The sequence below is a fragment of the Egretta garzetta genome, unplaced genomic scaffold, assembly GCF_000687185.1.
Source record: "Egretta garzetta isolate BGI_Z169 unplaced genomic scaffold, ASM68718v1 scaffold215, whole genome shotgun sequence".
NCBI classification, from domain to species: Eukaryota; Metazoa; Chordata; class Aves; order Pelecaniformes; family Ardeidae; genus Egretta; species Egretta garzetta.
In genome coordinates, this window is record NW_009259719.1 from 3,397,768 (window position 1) to 3,416,388 (window position 18,621).

At 36.8% G+C, this 18,621-nt stretch overlaps 1 protein-coding gene across 9 annotated transcripts in view; it reads right to left on the bottom strand.

Annotated features, from left to right (window-relative positions):
• Positions 1–18,593, bottom strand: part of CCDC66 (coiled-coil domain containing 66) — a 31,926-nt gene extending 13,333 nt beyond the window's left edge. The window contains exons 1-16 of one of the 9 annotated variants that reach the window (XM_035894707.1): positions 17,978–18,592; positions 17,768–17,832; positions 15,437–15,459; positions 14,187–14,607; positions 13,125–13,260; positions 12,856–12,959; positions 11,700–11,824; positions 11,012–11,188; positions 10,046–10,174; positions 7,181–7,434; positions 6,708–6,792; positions 5,118–5,279; positions 3,466–3,613; positions 2,890–3,003; positions 1,110–1,588; positions 747–895 (exon numbers count right to left, since the gene is read on the bottom strand). In XM_035894707.1, the coding sequence (XP_035750600.1) occupies positions 806–895; positions 1,110–1,588; positions 2,890–3,003; positions 3,466–3,613; positions 5,118–5,279; positions 6,708–6,792; positions 7,181–7,434; positions 10,046–10,174; positions 11,012–11,188; positions 11,700–11,824; positions 12,856–12,959; positions 13,125–13,260; positions 14,187–14,607; positions 15,437–15,459; positions 17,768–17,832; positions 17,978–18,012 (2,547 nt within the window). In that variant the 5' untranslated portion in view covers positions 18,013–18,592 and the 3' untranslated portion in view covers positions 747–805. The other 8 variants (XM_035894700.1, XM_035894704.1, XM_035894701.1 and 5 more) reach the window with 8 other exon arrangements.
• Positions 18,594–18,621: the final 28 nt, after the last annotated feature.

Sequence of the window (18,621 nt, forward strand, 5' to 3'; positions counted from 1 at the left end):
AGGAAGAGCTGCTTAAACAGCAGCCAGCTCTCCTGGACTCCCCTACCTTCGAGAGCCATAGCCCATGGAATTCTTCCAAGTAGGTCCCTGAGGAGGCCAAAGTTTGCTCTCCTGAAGTCCAGTGTGGCAGTCCTACTTGTTGTTCTGCTTCCCCCTCTCAGAATCCGGAACTCTACCATCTCCTGGTCCCTGCAGCCAAGCCTGCCCCCTACCTTCACATCCTCAACCAGTTCTTCTTTATTTGCCAGCATAAGGTCCAGTAGCGCTCCATTTCTTGTTGGCTCCTCTACCACCTGGGTCAGAAAGTTATCGTCGATGTTCTGCAGGAACCTCCTGGACTGTGTGCACCTTGCCGTGTGGTCCTTCCAGTTGATATCCGGATAGTTGAAATCTCCCATGAGAACCAGGGCCTGCAATTGTGAGGCTACTCTTAGCTGTCGATAGAAGGCCTCGTCTACTTCCTCGTCCTGATTGGGTGGCCTATAGTAAACACCCACCACAGTGTCACCCATGCTGGCCTGCCCCTTAATTTTCACCCACAAGCTTTCAACTTGTTCTTCATCCGCTCCTGGGTAGAGTTCTATACATTCCAGTTGCTCCTTTACATAAAGAGCAACTCCACTGCCTCACCTCATAGGCCTGTCTTTCCTGAAAAGCACATAGCCATCGATGGCAGCGTTCCAGTCATGCATGTTGCCCCACCATGTCTCTGTAATCGCGATGAGATCGTGGTCCCGCAACCACATACAGAACTCCAGCTCTTCCTGCTTGTTCCCCATGCTGCGCACATTGGTGTAAAGGCATTTCAGTGAGGCAACTGAGCACCTAGGCTTCTCTGGAGGGATGAAAGAGGATCTGCCACAGCCAAGCCCACCTGAATAAACACTTTGAGAGACTGAAATAACAGTAAAAGATAAGTCACAACATCTGAATATAATCTTCTGATCCCAAAGAACGAAACAATGTTGTAATACCATTCTTTAAGCAAAGAGTAGTAATAGGAAAATCTCAATGCTTGAGTTACAGAACTGCATTCCCTTCCAGGCAAAGCCATGTGAAACAAGCGTTTTAAAAATACACAGAATTGTTGTTAAAGACCAAATAGTTACCTTTCTGACTCTATGTCCCTTATTCTTCATGTTTATTTCCTCGTGAGGTGAAGGAGACCTGTCTGAATGATCACTCTTTTTTGGGCAAAGATTCCCAGGGGTATTTCTTTCTACCAACTGAAGCAGCTCCATTTGTCGTCTTACTTTGTTTTCTTCCCTTTGTTTTTGTAGCTGTTTAGGGTATCTTTCTGATGCTGGAATGTATCTTTTCCCAGGCTTGTTTATGTTCCAGTCAGGTCTTTTGTTGCATTTTTCTGAAGGCTTAATTTGTCTTTCTTTTCTTGCAAATTGTTCATATAGATCACTGTAAATGCCACCATTCTCTTTTCCTGAAATTTTATTTTTTTCTACATACTTCATTTCCTTCTGGTGTTTTCTGCTGCTAGAGGTTTCTTTATATTCTATGGAAATATCAGGCGATTCGCAACACACAGTTCTTTCCTCAGCTGACTCCATGTATGCTGAAGTATTGAAGTCATCTGAAAAAAAACACCATTGTATTTTAACTGCAAGTCTAAGCTATTCGAATTACTTGTTTCAGTTTTGTATATGTATCAATCTACCATTACTGATTTTATTCAAAAATTGGTTGTTAGTTTTATAATGTTTTTTACTCCTTTTGATGTGGAAGATAGATAGGACCAGTAGACACAAACTGAATAACGAGGGGGAAAAAAAAGATTAGAGAACAAAATGAAGTCACTGTAAAGCAAAATAATTCATGTAAAATGAAACCACATTATTTTTAAAATGTAGAATTCTATTTCTGTCATGGTACCCAATGGTAAAGAGCAAAACACAGCTTCTGTTTAGTTTTTCAGCATGCCAATGGTTTGGTCATATTCACAGCACTACGGGGAGCAAATCATTTTCCTAACCCTTGTCTTTCAATGGAAATATTTTGTTCAATTTTTAAATTACTACCAATCCAGCTTCCTTCTTTACTAAGGGGCATACACAAAAACATTATTTAATTTGTAAACTCTCCAAATTCACAGTAAAATTTCTACCAGCACTGTCAAAACCAAAAGTATTAATTGTTGCTTAAGCAAATAGAAATAAAGGTTCCGCTTCACAAGTGGTAAGGATCTAAATACAAGGCATAAAGTGAGTGTAATTTTCCACTGATCCTGCTCATTCACACCTCATCTACAACATTACCAGATGTAGACTGAGTTTGATCTGGGTTTTTTAACAGTGTGATACAAAATCAAGATAAAGACTGGAAAGTATTCTATCTAGATGGACCTGCAATTCTGTCTGGGTATTTAGCAAGAATTGTAGAAAGCTTTTCTGAATATTTGAATGTAAGCTCTCATTTTCTAATGAGTCTAGTTTTCTAATTCCAGAATTACCGACAATGTTCCTGCCAGTATTTTCAAAGACTCATTAGGAACCCAGCCCTGCTTGACACCAAACCACGTTATGTAAACCTGTGAAAGTTCACACTGAAGACTACTACAAATACATGTTTAAATGCCTTAATAAAATTAGTCCTGCGTGGCTTGTGACCATGATGCTAAGTCAACACTGTATTTCAGACTGAGCAATTTGAATCTGTAACTGGTAAGTATCAAATATACAGACATAAAATTTATTTAGAAGAATATAGAGATATACTGTAATATTCCAACATGGCTGTGTCTATCCAAGTATTTCTTTCTAGCTTTAGTCCTTTCTGAATGACACTGATTTGGCCCCACAGCTCAGTTTCACAAATACGCTGTACTACTGCCTCTCTTAAGGTACATCAGAGTAATTAAATTCAAGGGCTGCATACCTGTCTGTACAGCAGTGTCTTTCCGAGGAGAAGTCTGCTGATCGATGTGGCTCTTAGTGTCATCAGAAAAATTGTGATTTTGATGTGAAATGTCAGTATTACAATTTTCAAATTCTGCATCACATAAAAAGAAGTAAGTAAAATTCTTTGATTTAGTAACGTATGTTCCATTTAAACCATGCTATCAAGTTATCAGACTATTGTAGTTTAGAACTCAAAGCAAGACTGAGAACTATGGTTCAGATCCTAATACTCTCCCTTTTTCACTGGAAATCAAATCCACAGCACACGGGTCTGAATATTCCCTATACATTCCTGATAATACTTTTGTATTTCTTCCTTTAGGTAATACAGTATTTGAAGCTTAATGAAATACAATATTCTCTGTATTAGTTAACACTATTTGATATTTGTTTGGAGGGCTCTTTAAATAAGTTGAAATGAAATTTGGTTCATGAATCAAAGGAGCAATTTCTGACTGAAACGCACAAAGGGAAAAAACCAAAACAAAAACCAACAACTTTCATGCAAACACCAAAGGAATAGGCAAACTGAATATGAAAGACTTTTACTTGCCATCACCAAGATTCTTCTGAAGTTTTGAAATGTCATGTCCCTTTTGAGCCAAGTCTCGAATGCGCTGTTCTTGTTTTAATCTCTGCGCTAATTCTTGAGCTTTCTGCATTGTCTGATAAAGCTCATTTGTTTTAAGAGTCACAAGTTCCTTAAAAAAAAAAAAAAAGTAAACATATGTACTCATTTATTTTGAAAATAAAATTAACAGGATTATTTAATCTCTATATAATCCTCAAGGTTTACATATATTCTTATTTTTAGTAGAGCTTTCTCTTTTTAAAACATAAACAAAACTAGTTGAGTAGATGTAATATGTAACACAGAACTTCTATGATTATAAGGATAAATTCAGAACCTCTGGTGTTCTAATGAAATATGTTCAATCCTGGCATTAAAAAGTGAGCGTCTATATCCTCAAAGTTACTTGGATATTTATCTCTTTTCTAATAAATTCATCTATTCCTCAATGCCATTTGATTTCAGCTGTCTATGACTTCCTGTATCATGTGGTTTAACGAAATACAAGCCTAAATAAAAATAATTTAAACCCCCACCTTTCTCCTACTTCCACAGAAAGGAGACAGTAGGAACCTCCCTAACAAAGGCAGAACATCCCTAAGTATGAGGGTTACAGTTTCCAGACTCAGCAGGTTCAAGGTGCAGGAGACCGGGCCAAGGTAAATCTCCTTTCCAAACTGCTAGTACCATCTCATCCCCACTTCTTACTGCATTTGCAGGTGGAAAGAACAACTGAAAGCGTAACATGTTTTGAAGGAGCTGAGCTATTATAGAGAAAGATGACTTTCCCAATTTTTTACCAGTTTGTTCTAGCATCTACAGGCAGATGCTATACGTTTCCATCCAGAAAATGCAGAAAAAGCAGGGATCCATATTTCTGCAGGTTTTAGAGGAGGGTGTGTTTTTGGAATCACACGGTCTTATGACATCATGGAATTCTGCTACTGTTCCAAACATGAAGAAAACAGTAACAGCTGCTACTGTGCCAAAAGGAAGAATAAAACATCAGATGAGGCTTTTAACCCTCTACAGACTTCTGTAACAGTTAAGAATGTATACAATGCAAAATTTGTACTTACCAAAGGTCAAAATGTTACTTTTAACTTTTGTATGAAGGGGTATGTGAAGCTCAGCAATAGTTACAGAGGAGAAAGCTCTAGAACATGAATGACTTTAAAAATTACTTTTACAGAATATATTCTGAAAATCCTTTAATCCAGAGCGAAAGCACATCCAGTCAGATACAGTTCGTGGTACTGAAGCGTCTCAAAAGCATCAAGTTAGCAACAACAATAATTGGATCACATTGAGATTTTTTCTTTATTTGAAGTATGCATTTGAAAATGCACGTTTATGCACTATTTAAAACTACAATTCCATTTTTGCCAATTCTTATCCATTTATCTTCCTGAAAAGGCCCTTGTCCAAAAAAAGAAATCAGCCTTAAACCCGTATGGTGTTACAAGTTTATGTTTATTAATTGCGGAAACAGATTTTGATTTCAAATGCCTATATAGTTTTAATTTTCAAAATGATGAGGCGACACCATTTTGAAGGTGAAGGAAAACAACTGTTTTCCTCAGAACCCAGTATTAGTACAGACTATCTGCACTACAGAAAATGCAAAAACCCACCTCCTTTTGTTTTTGTTTCAGCAGTTCTTCTTCAAACTGTTTCTGCATTTGTTCGTTTTCTCGTACTAGGCGCTGTTCTTCCTCTTGTTCTTCCCATTTTCTCTGCTCTTCCTCCTGTTGTTTCTTCTTCCGTTTCTCTTCTACTTGAGCCATTATTGCTTTCTAGTAATATCAAAAAAAAAAAGAAAATTAAAAGATATAACATTAAAGGTATTATAAGCTATATATTCATATACTTCCATATACGAGTATAATAGTTGGATTTGGACAAATTAAAAACAAAAAAATCAAGACAGTTTCTTTTGAACACTTTTGTTTCTTTTAATTTCTCATAAGAGAGGTAGCTGCCTGCCTTTTCTTTGGCAGGGGGTGGAGAGAACCACCAGCCCAATAAAGCAATGTGAAATACTCAGAAACAAAGAGAAGTAGCTCTTTCTGTTTTCACAAAATGCTTTTACTTTGCTTGTAAAGAAATGGTGGTCTGATTTTTAGCTTATGTACTGAAAGCTAGTATTTTGATCTAGCAGAGTAACAGTTTGACTAGGACAGGCTCATTACGTTTATACTAAGACTTCTTTACACTGTGCTAGAGACATCATCGTGCAGATACATACTCAAGAGTGCCACAGAAGTAATGTAAATGACAGTAAAGTAGGTAGATAAAAATTTAAAGATTCATGGAGTGGGTACCTGTAAATATCAGTCCTCCTGATGACAGTGGAGACTGAAGAAAAATGCACACAAACCTACTAGAGCTCTAAAAACTGCACTGAGCATTTTTTGAGGCAAGACTTCAGTTACAGAAATGCAATCATCTCTGTACAAAAAATATTAAAAAAAAAGGGTAGAGTCTAACTGAATGAAATACCATTGAACAACTGCAAACATGTAATCTTGTCCTGGTTTTGGCTGGGATAGACTTAATTTTCTTCCTTTTAGCTGGTATAGTGCTGTGTTTTGGATTTAGTACTAGAAGAACATTGATAACACACTGATGGTTTAGTTGTTGCTGGGTAGTTCTTAGACTGGCCAAGGACTTCTCAGCTCTGCCAGGTGCACAAGAAGCTGGGAGGGGACACAGGCGGGACAGCTGACCCAAACTCACCAAAGGGCTATTCCGTACCATATGACATCATGCTCAGTATATAAGATGGGGGAATAAGACGGAAGAGGGGGACGTTTGGAGTGACAGCGTTTGTCTTCCCAAGTCACCGTTACGCATGATGGAGCCCTGCTTTCCTGGGGATGGCTGAGCACCTGCCTGCCTGCCCATGGGAAGCAGTGAATGAATTGCTTTGCTTTTCCTGGGCATGTGGCTTTTGCTTTGCGTATTAAACTGTCTTTATCTCAACCCACGAGTTTTCTCAGTTTTACTCTTCCAATTCTCTCCCCCATCCCACTGTGGGGGGAGTGAGTGAGCGGCTGTGTGGTGCTTAGTTGCCAGCCGGAGTTAAACCACAACACATCTGAAGCATAAAAGTCAAGTACCTCACTGGATTCTGGTATTAAATCTCATGCTTTATTCATGTGACAACACTACCTTTCATCCTTTCCTCTCATTAAATTAGTGTTAGTAAAACAGAAGTCTACCTGATGTTCTAACTGCTTCTGCCGCCGCCTGTCTCTCTCTTCAATCTGTGCCGGGTCCAAGAGAGCTGTCATTGAACGGAGGAAACTATGAACAAAAGAAACGTGTAAATGTTTTTTATCATAAGAAAACAATCCTAGACCCCTTCTTAATTAGAATCAGTTAGACTACAGGTAATACTTTCATATTGAGATTATTGCATTGTATTGGTTTAGAATTACGAAATTCATTTTACTAAGGAACAAAGTAAGGTTATTTGCAGGTAAATTTTATTAATGAACAACGGAAGCATTTGTGTCTTTCAAAAGTGAATCAACAGGTATTTCTGAAAAAACCAAAAGCCAAATGAATAAGATCCAAAGATCAGATTTAAAGAATCTTATTCAATTTGTTTTTTTTTTTTTTAAATTTCTGAGGAGGTATCAGAAATGTACTGGCTAGGAAGATGATTATTATTCTTACAAAGCTCACTCACCTGACTTTCTGACTGTGTTCCAAAGCACTGTTTTTAGCAGCTTTTTCTGCATTTCCCACCTTTGAGGGCATGAGGTTGCCTAAAGCTGCAGGTGAAAAAGGATGAATAAAAGCAGTCAGCTCCTTAGGGTCAGGTGACAGGCAAAGACTTTCAGGCTGCTTTTTGTATATTCCATTTAAGGGGTGTTGTGCATTAGCATTAAGGTGGTTCTTTAAAGAATCAAAATGCATTGCCCATCTGTCATGCTCTTCAGCCTAAATAAATATGAAGCAACAAAAAAAATGGAAATGCACTCAATTACACTGTTTCTATAAAGTGTAGTTAACAAAACAGAAAATACACATTTTGTAAAACAGTAGTTAATTCTCTAAACAGGAAAACAGAAGTCCCTCTGTTGCTTAAAATGCAAGTCAGATCAGAAATGATACTGCTGATCCTTATGCTTGGTCAGCAAAACCATATTGCTACTATATTTTCAGGAAAAAACCCACAAAAATTAGAAAGTGGAAAAAAAATATTGAAAAACGGAACAGTAAGTTAAAATGGATTTAGGCTTTTTGCTACTGCTTTTTCAATTTATATTATTATTCCATTCCATAATTTTTCTAACAGTTCTGGGAACTGCTTGATTGAGAGGTCAGTACCCTGTTCACTCTACCATACTCTTCTCCTCTTGTGTACATATTCTGTCTCTAGTAACATGAACAAGTGGCATCTTTTACACTGTCCTACTTTACCCCCTCCATTTTAGTTCTGGATGGTAGCAGAACTAATGGGCTTTGGGCAGAGATATTGATCTCTAATTTCCTATTTTCAACTAGACAGGCCCATTATAAAATAAGCCTTCTTTCATAATCTCTTCCACCTACAGCAGCCACCACTGTAGCAAAGTGCCTAAAATTTTTGTAGAGGTGACATATTGGGCTTAAGTCTTTCTTTTGTACCACCCAGGCTTATCTTTTTGGCTCAATGTTGGCAACTGGGACATTCAATGTATCACTAATAAAAGATTTTTACCTAAGGGGCCTTTGGTTTTGCTATACGTACTGACTCAGGTTTTCTCTTCTTATGAAAAGAACTGTTTCTGAAGGGACTAGAGTCTCAAAACTTGCATTCTGCAGGAAAAAAACTAACATAATCTAATCTAATCTAATCAGCTTCCTGGGAGTCCTTTCATTAAAGAAAAATTCCCTTGCAGCAGAAGAGTTTCACACCTACTTTAAAACAAGCAAGAAAATCATAGTCTAAATAATAAGAATCCAAATTATTCTTCCTCCTGTTCCCTGAGTTTTGTTCCCTTTGAATACTCTGTGATGTAGAAGCATATCAGAGTAGCTGGAAAATCTATATTGTTCTTATGCAAGTCTGTAGTACGATATGCAGAAGGGTTGAGAGATAAAAAAACACCCCAAAAAAAAGATGTTAAAGAAAATGAGATTAAGTGCACATTAACTTCCTTTTAAAAAGAGGCTGAAAGTGAGATTGCTGTTAGGTGAATCACTGGTGACTGCAACCATCTTCCCACAGCACAGCTATCAAATTAAAAACCAAGGCAGCTAATGAAGGAATGTTTCACAGCTGTGTCCCCTTCACAGTTACAAAGCTCAATTGGGAAAGGAATTCTGATTCCTTCAACAATTCAGGAAATTAAAAGACTTGTGCTGTGTGTAGGTATGTAACCAACCTTGGCAACAAGGGCTTTTGCGATTTTTTGGAGGGTGGGTAGTAAAGCTCTCTTCTAGCACTACAAACTGTGGAATTACAATGAAGTATTTCTGTCTAGGAATTGTTTAACTGCTGTAAATGCTTCAGTTGAGAGTAAAAACTGTGGCCTTTTAATCCACAAGGCCACAGACTATGAACATTCGTATTAATCAAGTTTTGGTAACCAAGACTCCTTTGCTAGTAATACAGAACATCTAGTGATGTGAATACATCTCATGCATGGTGAAAGATACAATTCTGGGGTTAAAGCTGTGTACAGGAATTTGGAAATCTGGATTCTAGCAATAGTACGATCTCACTATATGTTTCTTCACTTCAAAAGACAAAGAGTCTTTCAAGAGTGTGTCAGTATCAGGAGGTATGAGAATGCAGAGTATTCCACTGACCTTAATACTACTAATATAGTAGAAATAGTAACACGTAAAGGAAAGAAGTCAGCTTCTATATGAAGAACCTCCAGGGGTAAAAGATATATTGACCAAACTGGCCAATAGTGACAGTATTAATCAGGTATTCCACCTGCAAAGCAATTATATTGGCCACAGTTTCCTTCTAGATCCAGCAGAAGAGACCTACATTCAAAAGCCTGGAAAAACCAATGGGTAAAAAAGGTAAGGCTATTTTCTTCAATACTTTTTGGAGCACAAGTGTTTATAAAAGTTTCATAAGAGTCTATGTGCATGCGTATATATGCATATCAAAATAGTATTTCTAGAAATATGATCTGAACACCACTGTGACACACTATAGTTGTATATAACTTTCCTTCTCTTTTTCTCATCTCCTTCTGTAGTCTACAGAAAGTGTCTTTTTACAAAGTGTCTCTACAACACCTTCCAAACTCTAGTGCTTTCACACAATGGTGGGAAAGAAAAAAAAGCATAGTAATAGCACTGTTTTCATCTCTGGAGCAAGCACTCTTAACACATCACACCAGACACGTGGTAGTCTGTTCTCTACCACTGAGAAACTGGAACAGCTACTGGGTGAATGTTCAATTAGACCGTCCTATGGACTTATGGTGAATAACTGGGCATGCTGCAGCTAATTACATCTTTGTCACTACTTCATTAGGTCTACAATTTCATCTTTTATTTCGTAGAACAAAAATTGAGACAAGTCCCTCTAAACCACAGATACCTGTGATAAATTAAATCTTTCTTCTGTTTTTCGTAGCTTAGCTTCTTCCTTCTCTTTGTCTAGCCCTTCAAGCCACTTCTGTTGCTCGTGCTTCAAAGCATTAAAAGGTCGTTCCTGTGGCAGAGCTTCCTGAAATAAGGTAAGTGCTGGTCTTGTACAAAAAATTCAGTACCTTGTCTAGCCACATAGTAAAAACTTGGCAGAAAACTGCTTTCAGTTGCTAGGCTTAAAGGGGCTGTTCTCTTGCACAAAAAAAATGAATGTAAGTTTGTAACTGTAGCAAGTGTCTCACTGCTCCATAAAAATGCTTCAGTTGTTAGAAAGATGCTAAATAAGCCAGTCTTTGAATACTATTCTGATTTAACCATCAGCCTCTCATTAAAAAACAACTACCTTACTTATATATATCGTGAATAATAAACCTTTTCTTCTTCCTATGGTTCACTGCTCAGTCTGTGTTCCAGGGAGATTCAGCATCATGATCTAATTAGTAGTCATCTGTCTCATGTAAATTCTAGATACCATCTTCTGTTCCTGCTTCTTAATGGATACCTGTATCATTTAACAAACTTCAGTGGCACTGAGAACTTTCAACGCTACCCAACGAAAAATGCTCTTCAATCAGTGCCTACTAGCAATAACTCAAAAAGTACTTCTTGAACCTTCTGCCATCAATGTATTTTTTTTTTAGTGTCTTCTATTTCTGATAGGTTCCCACTTGTCCATTTCTTTAGCACATACTTTAAAGCTAAATAACACTTCAGCTCACACTTCTAGTCCTGTTCCTCACATCAGCCTTGAAAATGTTCTGTCTTCAAAGCATCAGTATTTTGATATTCATTCAGACACAATTTTCTACATAGAGCAAAAAGGTCTACTGAATTCTTCTGGTTTAAAAGAACTACGTAAGATATACCTTTGTCAATAAATAAGTAAAAAAAACCTGCATGCAATTTAAAATCTTACCGCTAAAACAACTGCTGTGCAATTGACAGCTGGTAAGTCAGAAGAACTGATATCAGAAGACTGCCCAGCTGGAGCACTTGAAATATTCAGTGGAACTTCATTAGGCTCTGTGGTTAAAGCAGTTGTACAAACAGAGTTTTCCTCAGTGGCAGTAACTGAGTCAGCTGGAAACACTGTCTGCAAATAAAGTGACAACTGTTGTTTAAGACGATTTATCTAGCTCACCTGTTTTGTTTGTATTAAATAGCCCTTATCATTTAATGAACAAGTAAATTATACTTCTAGAAGCTGCTATTCATTAAAACTTCAGCCAAAACTTGTAACTAAGCATTTCATATCCATATTTCTTAATTATGTAGATTGAAACAAATTTTTAAGGGGCAGAGACTATTCCTCAAAACAGAACTGGAAAATCTTTATACCTTTTAGCTAGTAATCAATATGGAAGGACAGGAATGGGTTGTTCATGCCACAAAGATCTTAATTTGTGAAGCTACAAATCAGAGCAATAGGTTAGTGTGAAACAGGGAGTTGCCGCAATTCATGCCATGGAAGAGCTTAAAGTGACCACTAAGACTGGATTCTACTGAATTCATACTGAAAAGAAAATCTTGTCTGAATTAGAAGTTCAACAGTTCTGGAATAATGCTGTGGAAACTGTGCTTTTTTTGTTTATTGATAGCCTTACCTTATCTGGGTCAGTTGTTTCTGCTTTCTCTTTATGGGCTTTATTATTGCCAGGTTTTGTCCAGAAATAACCCACCTCTCCCTCCAAAGTTTCTTTAATTTTCTTCTTCAGTGCCACCTGTTCATCTTCAAAAAAACAAACTCTTATTAGAGTTCCTAAGACAGATGTGTAGCAGGTTTTTAAAAAAAAAAAAACCAAAAAACAAACACCAAACCAAACACACCAAAAAAGCAGCAATGCATGTCTACCCTGTAATTATGATTGTAAAATGGACTACAAGAGTAAGTCACCCTTGTCTGACCAATCAGTCTAATCATGACTTTGCTCTTAAGACAATGGCACCTGAGTCTCTGCCCAGAGATGTAAAGGTAATCGGGGAATCTCTCAGAGAAGACTACAAAACACTGAAGGCTTAACGATGCCCCAGGGGAAGAGGGAAAACTAGCAGAAATAACCAAGTATATAAATTATCTCCACTTCATTATACCTGTTTTGAACTACTGTAGTATTATTAAAACCAATGGAGCTATACATGGAAGCTACTGACAATGCAGAATCAAACCCCGAAACCAGATGGTCTACACCCAAGTTGAAAATAAAACACAACACTCCTGCATATGAATCATAAAAAGCTTAATTTGTCAGAGAGAATTTACTACTGCGTTAAATATTTTGGGTTTTCTACAGAGATTCCCCTTGGTTGGTGATGGGGCAGGACTGCAAACGGTTTCAAGTGCAAGTTGTAATTTGATATATTCAGTCATGCTTGTAGATTAGAGTGATGCTTTTCCCATTAAAAACCAAATGAATTTGTTAATGATAATGGCTATCAACTACCAGCAGAATGTGACAAAATCAGTGGCAAGTAACTCCTAAAATATGAAGCATAACTGAATATACTTGTGATAATATATATTGGGTTAAGAAGCATTTTTTCAAGAAGTTATAGATAACCTTTGCATAAAATTTTGAAATTCAAGAATCTTAACTGTCTTGGAGTTAAGATAAAGAAAGTACATAATAAATCTATGTACTTTCCAATTTGTAGCAACTGCACTGATACAATTAAGTTTAAAAGCGCTTAAGGAACACAAAGTTTCTTGGCATCCTGAGTGTAATAAATTGATCAAAAATATATTATGTATATCATAAGTACCTAATTCCTTCTTCCATTGGGTCTTTCTAAATTCTAATAAGGCTTTCTCCCCTTCTCTTTCACCCAAGGTACTAAACATGTCAGCAGGTTTCCACAAATCCTTTCTAGAGAAAAGGAGGGGAAAAAAAATTTTACCTGAAAAGATAATGTTAATTTTAAAGGTAACTTTTTAATTAGTATTTAGAAAGATTCTTAGTGTGATTAAGAATTACAGTACGAATCTTTATTGGAGATGCAATTTTTGTAGGTAATAACACAGATCTACGTACATAACTTTCTGTCCTGGATGCAGATATGCTTCTTGTTTCCTGCTGGAATCAGAGCTAGCTTCATCTGCAACAGGTGAAACTTCACAAGCTTTTTGGAGCAACACCCTAATATTTTCTTCTGATGCCTCATTAGTAGCTGTGGTAAAATATAAATATATTAAAAAATATACATATGACCACTTAACTTTCTTCAGCATTGTGTAAATACTTTAAGAACAGCAGAAATTTGCAAATTCCCCACTATTTAACAAAACTGCTTTCACCCCTGCTTGTATGGTTAAGGTACATAAGTTACAAAGTTGCAGGGTATTTTTAGAATGCTAGACTTACAGTAAACACTATTTTGGGCTAAAAGCTCAGACTTCAGGACTCTAATTACTTAATTGCAGTGTGTCTTTCTTGGTGGCAAAGAGCTGACCACCTCCATAGGTCTACAAACAGGAGAAAGGATGTAAAACAAAAAGATAGGCAATAGTTCGTATGGTTCCAAGCGGAAGAATTGAGAGAGAAAAAAAAACAAAACCAAAACAAACCCACAAACCTACTCAAAGGTTAATGCAGTAACATTACAGTTAGGCAAAAAGATACATGTACATCTTTGGGCCAGAGGAAAATGGCATTACTGTTCTTGAAACACATAGCAAGACCTAAACTCTTCACAAAACCAGAAAGGCCTATCTCTTTGAGGTATTGGTTTTTTTTCAAACTCCTAACAGTAACGGTACAGTGCAGTTCTACTATGTTTCCCCCCCGCCCCCCAGTTTAAAATGGTTCCTTTTTTGCATGAAATATTGACAGAATTGCTTGTTGTTTTGCTCTTCAAAGTACTGGAATACTGTCAAGAAATCCTCAGTTTTTACTGTTAAAATTATCAAATGCTTGGTTCCTAACAGTAACAGGCAATTTCACATCCATAATAGCAAGTAGTATTTTGTCTGAGACCATTAAACTTAACAGTAGCATCTCTGCAACCTACAAATGAACTTAAATTATGAACAAAAAGTTAGGCTTTCACGTTTTGCTCTGTTCCTGTGAAAACTTACTCAGCTACTGGTATCTTACCAACTTCCTCTTGCTTTTCATTATGAATCTGAGAGATGCTTCTAGTTCCTTCTTTTACAGTCATCAAAATCTGTTGAAGCTGTTCTTGTGTTAAACACACCAAATTTCTGAGGTCTTCAGCTGATACACATGGGGTTTGAGGTTTCTGTTTACTTTTTTTAACAACATTAGGATTCTCTGAATGGGAATATCTGTTTGTGCTATCTCTTTGGAAAATCGAAGAGTGATCTTTGGTTATGGCTTCACGTGAGGAGTGTTTAGTAACTTGCAGTTTTTCACCTTTTGTCATTGATAAGCTTGATTCACTCCTTGGTTTTGTTAAGTTTTCCTGCTTGATACAAGCAGTTTGTGTTGACCTCACAACATGTCCAGTATGCCTTATTCTCAACGCCTGTTTAGGTGCTCTGGCTTTATTACCCATCTGTTAAAACAGTAAGATTTCACCATATATTAAATAAGGAAATAAACGTGCATGGCTAACAAACGAAAACAAGATTGAAGCAACAAGTAAAATAAATGTCATTTTCTTCGCTGTTATGTCAAGAGAAACTAACTTAGTATAAACTAATGAAGTATCTTCACGAGTACTAGGAATGCCTTGGAAGAGCATATAGCACCTAGATTTTCATATTTTAAAATGACCGTATAAAAAATAAATTTATGTAAGATAACATTTAAAATAATTAATAAACATTAATTCTGCTTCTCTTTGGTGTTTCTGAAGCCTGGCTTCAAACAGGTATATGTATTCACCATACAGCCAGTGTTAATTCAATCTTGATTCTTCTGTTCTGTACTAAAGTTTTATCCTTTTCCAGGTCCCTGATGTAGATGTACACTTATAATTTATCTTCTACATATTCAGACCTTTTTCTGCTTTCTTTCCTTCCCCAACCTGCTGCATTCCAGTTTACTCACACAGATACAACCTATACAACTAATTCGAAACTTAAACGCCCTTCAGATCCCTATTTTACCAGAATCCCTTTAAGGTCTCTGAAAGTTCTGATTCAGATGATTCCCTGTGCCTGTTGTAACTTCTTGACAAAGTAAACTAAAGCATTGTCACAGAACTTTTAATTCATTCTTTTTTACTGCTATTATGAACCTGAGAAATACATATTTATCTTTCCTAAACACCAATGATTACAAGTATTTAGACAGTTCAAATGTGTTCTCAAATTTCTGTGTTAATAAATTAACTAGTTAATTTGTGTGCTCTAACAAAAAAAAGTCATTTTTCCACTTACCTTCATTGTAGGCTTTGATTTATCTTTTGGGAAACAAATGCAAACACATAAGAGAAGTAATTAGTAACAACTTCCTCCTGAAAAAAAAATCTTGAGAAATTAATAAACGGTTACATTCACTTGACTTTTGTAAGGCAGTGGGGAAATACTTTCCCCATAACATCTGCTGCAATTGTATTATTCTATGTTTTTTAGATATCAGTACACACACTTCAGAAATCTTGGAAAAAAATTAGATGTATTTCAGCAACTATTTGCAATTTTATATGGATCTAATAAAATTATTGCATGAGACTGGTTGTCTCCTTCATTCTGTTTCTGAGAGCCCTGTGGTAATGGCTTGTTTTTAATTGTTTGGGTTTTGTGATCTTTTCAGTTTGCTTTCTGTGTTACATCCTTCCAGGATAGTCTCTGTAATCCAGCCCCATCTTAGTACACGATGTTATCCATTTCCATCACCGACAGCCTAAAGAAACAACACTTGCATAATCACACCATCCATTATTGTGCCCCTTACCTGTGCCTTGAAATATTCTTCAGTCTTTTAACTCAAATCCTAGAGGATGCACAAACATGTAGTGGTCTCAAAAATAATATTAAGTACTATATTTAATGTAATACTTATTAATAAAAAAGTTGAAGTATTGATTAATAGAGGGAATGTAGTACTCAACACAAGAAATCCTGCACATATGGCTAATGGAAAAGGGGGAGAAAATAGTAGGGATGGTATTTTCATGGAACAGATCTGTTGGAAACAAGGTTTCTTCAGCTGCACTATGCAGTTATTGCTCTGGCAGTGGTTGTTGCACATTTTGCACTGGCAGCATCTGTACTTTTTTTTTTTTTTTACATTACACTGGGGAACACAGTTCTTGAAGTCTGCAAGACTACACTACTAATAGTTTCCAACCTAGATGAACATTCTAAAACTTGGGACTACGCTAAATTGCCTTGTAGAGACAGGCATTAAATCCTGAACCATCTTGATACTGTTTCAGTGGTAACGGTGTTCTGCGTCCATCTTTATCACTGGGTTCTCAAGCATTCAACACTCATCTGAGTAGGTAAAGGTCACTTCTTGACTTCTTTCTGGCTATTCATAAATTAAGTAAGTTGGGATTCTACGTGCTATGTAAACCCAACTTCTCTGTGGAAAGGAGAAAGAAACATGGTCTTTGCCATCATAGTGGGGAGATACATAATGGGGAACTCCGAAGTGCTGCTTATGGGTTATTTTCTTTTTTTCCTGTGTAAAAGAGAAATGGCTGTCTCAAGTAGCAGCTTAAGCTACTACAGAAGAATCATACTTTAGCCCCCAAGACTGTGAGCAGTATTTGACAGAGCAGAAAACTGAAATTCAGAAGTAAGATAATTTGATGCAATTTTTGTCCCTAGTCAATTCAAGGACGTGCTGTTTGTGTCAGTTGTTTAAATCATGTTAATTCCTGAAGACTGCTTGTCCAGGGCTAGTTCAAAGTCAAAGGTAATGCTTTATCTTAGAGCACTCTGGAATGTACACTGCCCCTATCCAGCTGATGATATTGACAATGGTTGGAGAAAGTGAAAGCTGCAGCAGTACTGTTTCAGAGGTGTTCCAAGGTTTTGTTTCCAGTAGACCAGTATTCCTTACTGACTCAAAATATGCCATAATGCCTCATTAAACAGCTGTCTGGTAAATGCAGAAAATGAAATATAATTTAGAGGGCATTAAACAGAGAATTTCTGTACCCTGACTGCTACATAGAACAGTTAGGGAAAGTGGACTTGTGCTTGTACAGAAATGTGTGCCTGACAAATCACAAAAATAGAATTTATTAAAGCTTAATAATGAACATATATCGGAAAAGTCAACTTCAGATGGTAATAATGAGATCTGGCCTAAATAAACTGCTTACTGAAAATTATAAACTTCAACTTCCAAATACTAAAGCTGCTTTAAAGTCAGAAATGAGACTGCAGTGATATAGTTCTGTGTAAATTAAGCAGAGAGTTATTAGGCCTCCTTCCTTATAAGTAAGGTGCTATAAAGTTACAGAAATTCTCAAGTTATGTCAGTACTTAACTTTTTTTTTATGAATGGAGAGACAAGCTGTAAAGAGTCAAGACTATTTGCCAGCTGTTTACCAGTGGACAGACTACTCAGAAATTCAGGATCAACCTAAACCAGTGCCAAGCTGGTGGGTAAGAAGACATGTGAATAACAATGCACAAATATTTTTCCTAATTTGAAAAATATTTCAATAAAGCTGTGCTTCATATTGCTTGGATCTTAAGTTTAACTTCAAGAAGCTTTAAAGATTACTTGAGATAAATGATTAAAAAAAATACCAGAGGAAGCTAAAATTAGCCTAGGCTTTCCATCCAACACTTCAGTTTCAAGCTTCAGTCCATCTCTGCAAAATGAGAGAGAGAGAGAGAGGGGGGGGGGAATCTGAAATATTAAGTAATTTGATAATGGTAAGATTTTTACATTAATAAAGTACAATTGTACTTAATTGTAACACTGTATTTACTGTTGGTCCAGATGGGCTTTCATACCTCAAGCTTTCAATGTTTGTGAGAAGATACTTCATATGAAGAAATCAACTGGTCTTGAACAGGGCATATTTTTGATACTGGGAAAATTTGGATCTGCATGTTACAAAGTAAACCTTCACGCTGAAGGTGCCACTCTATACTGTTATACATAGCAATGTGCCTCCCTCAAGAACTTAATAATCCAACAGTATAAACTGTGTGCTACCAAAAATGCTAAACGATCTCCCTGAATGCCACCACTGATCACAAAGAGGGGCCGTATCCTGAAAACAGCCTTTAATTGTGCTTCCATGCAAAACAGTCCACCTTTTAAAGTGGAACAAAGGTTATTATAAGGGTTAAAAAAAAAAGTTAGCAATGTTTAGGTGTATGAGTGTAAATACCCAAAGGCTTTTCCTTCTTCCATGCATTTGAGAAATCGAATATGAAGACTAGTGTTCAAAATAACGCTTATCTTTAAACAAAAACCCAACCACCTAACACATCTAAAGCTCGCAAACCATTTTCTAATTAACACGGCAGCACAGAAGTGCTTGAAGCTGTAACTCTAGACGTTCAAGTAGCATACGGCAGCTAAGCCGAGCCCAGCACCTATTCTTTGCAGACGCTTTGTGCCGGCGGGAGGCGGCGGGGCCGCGGGAGGG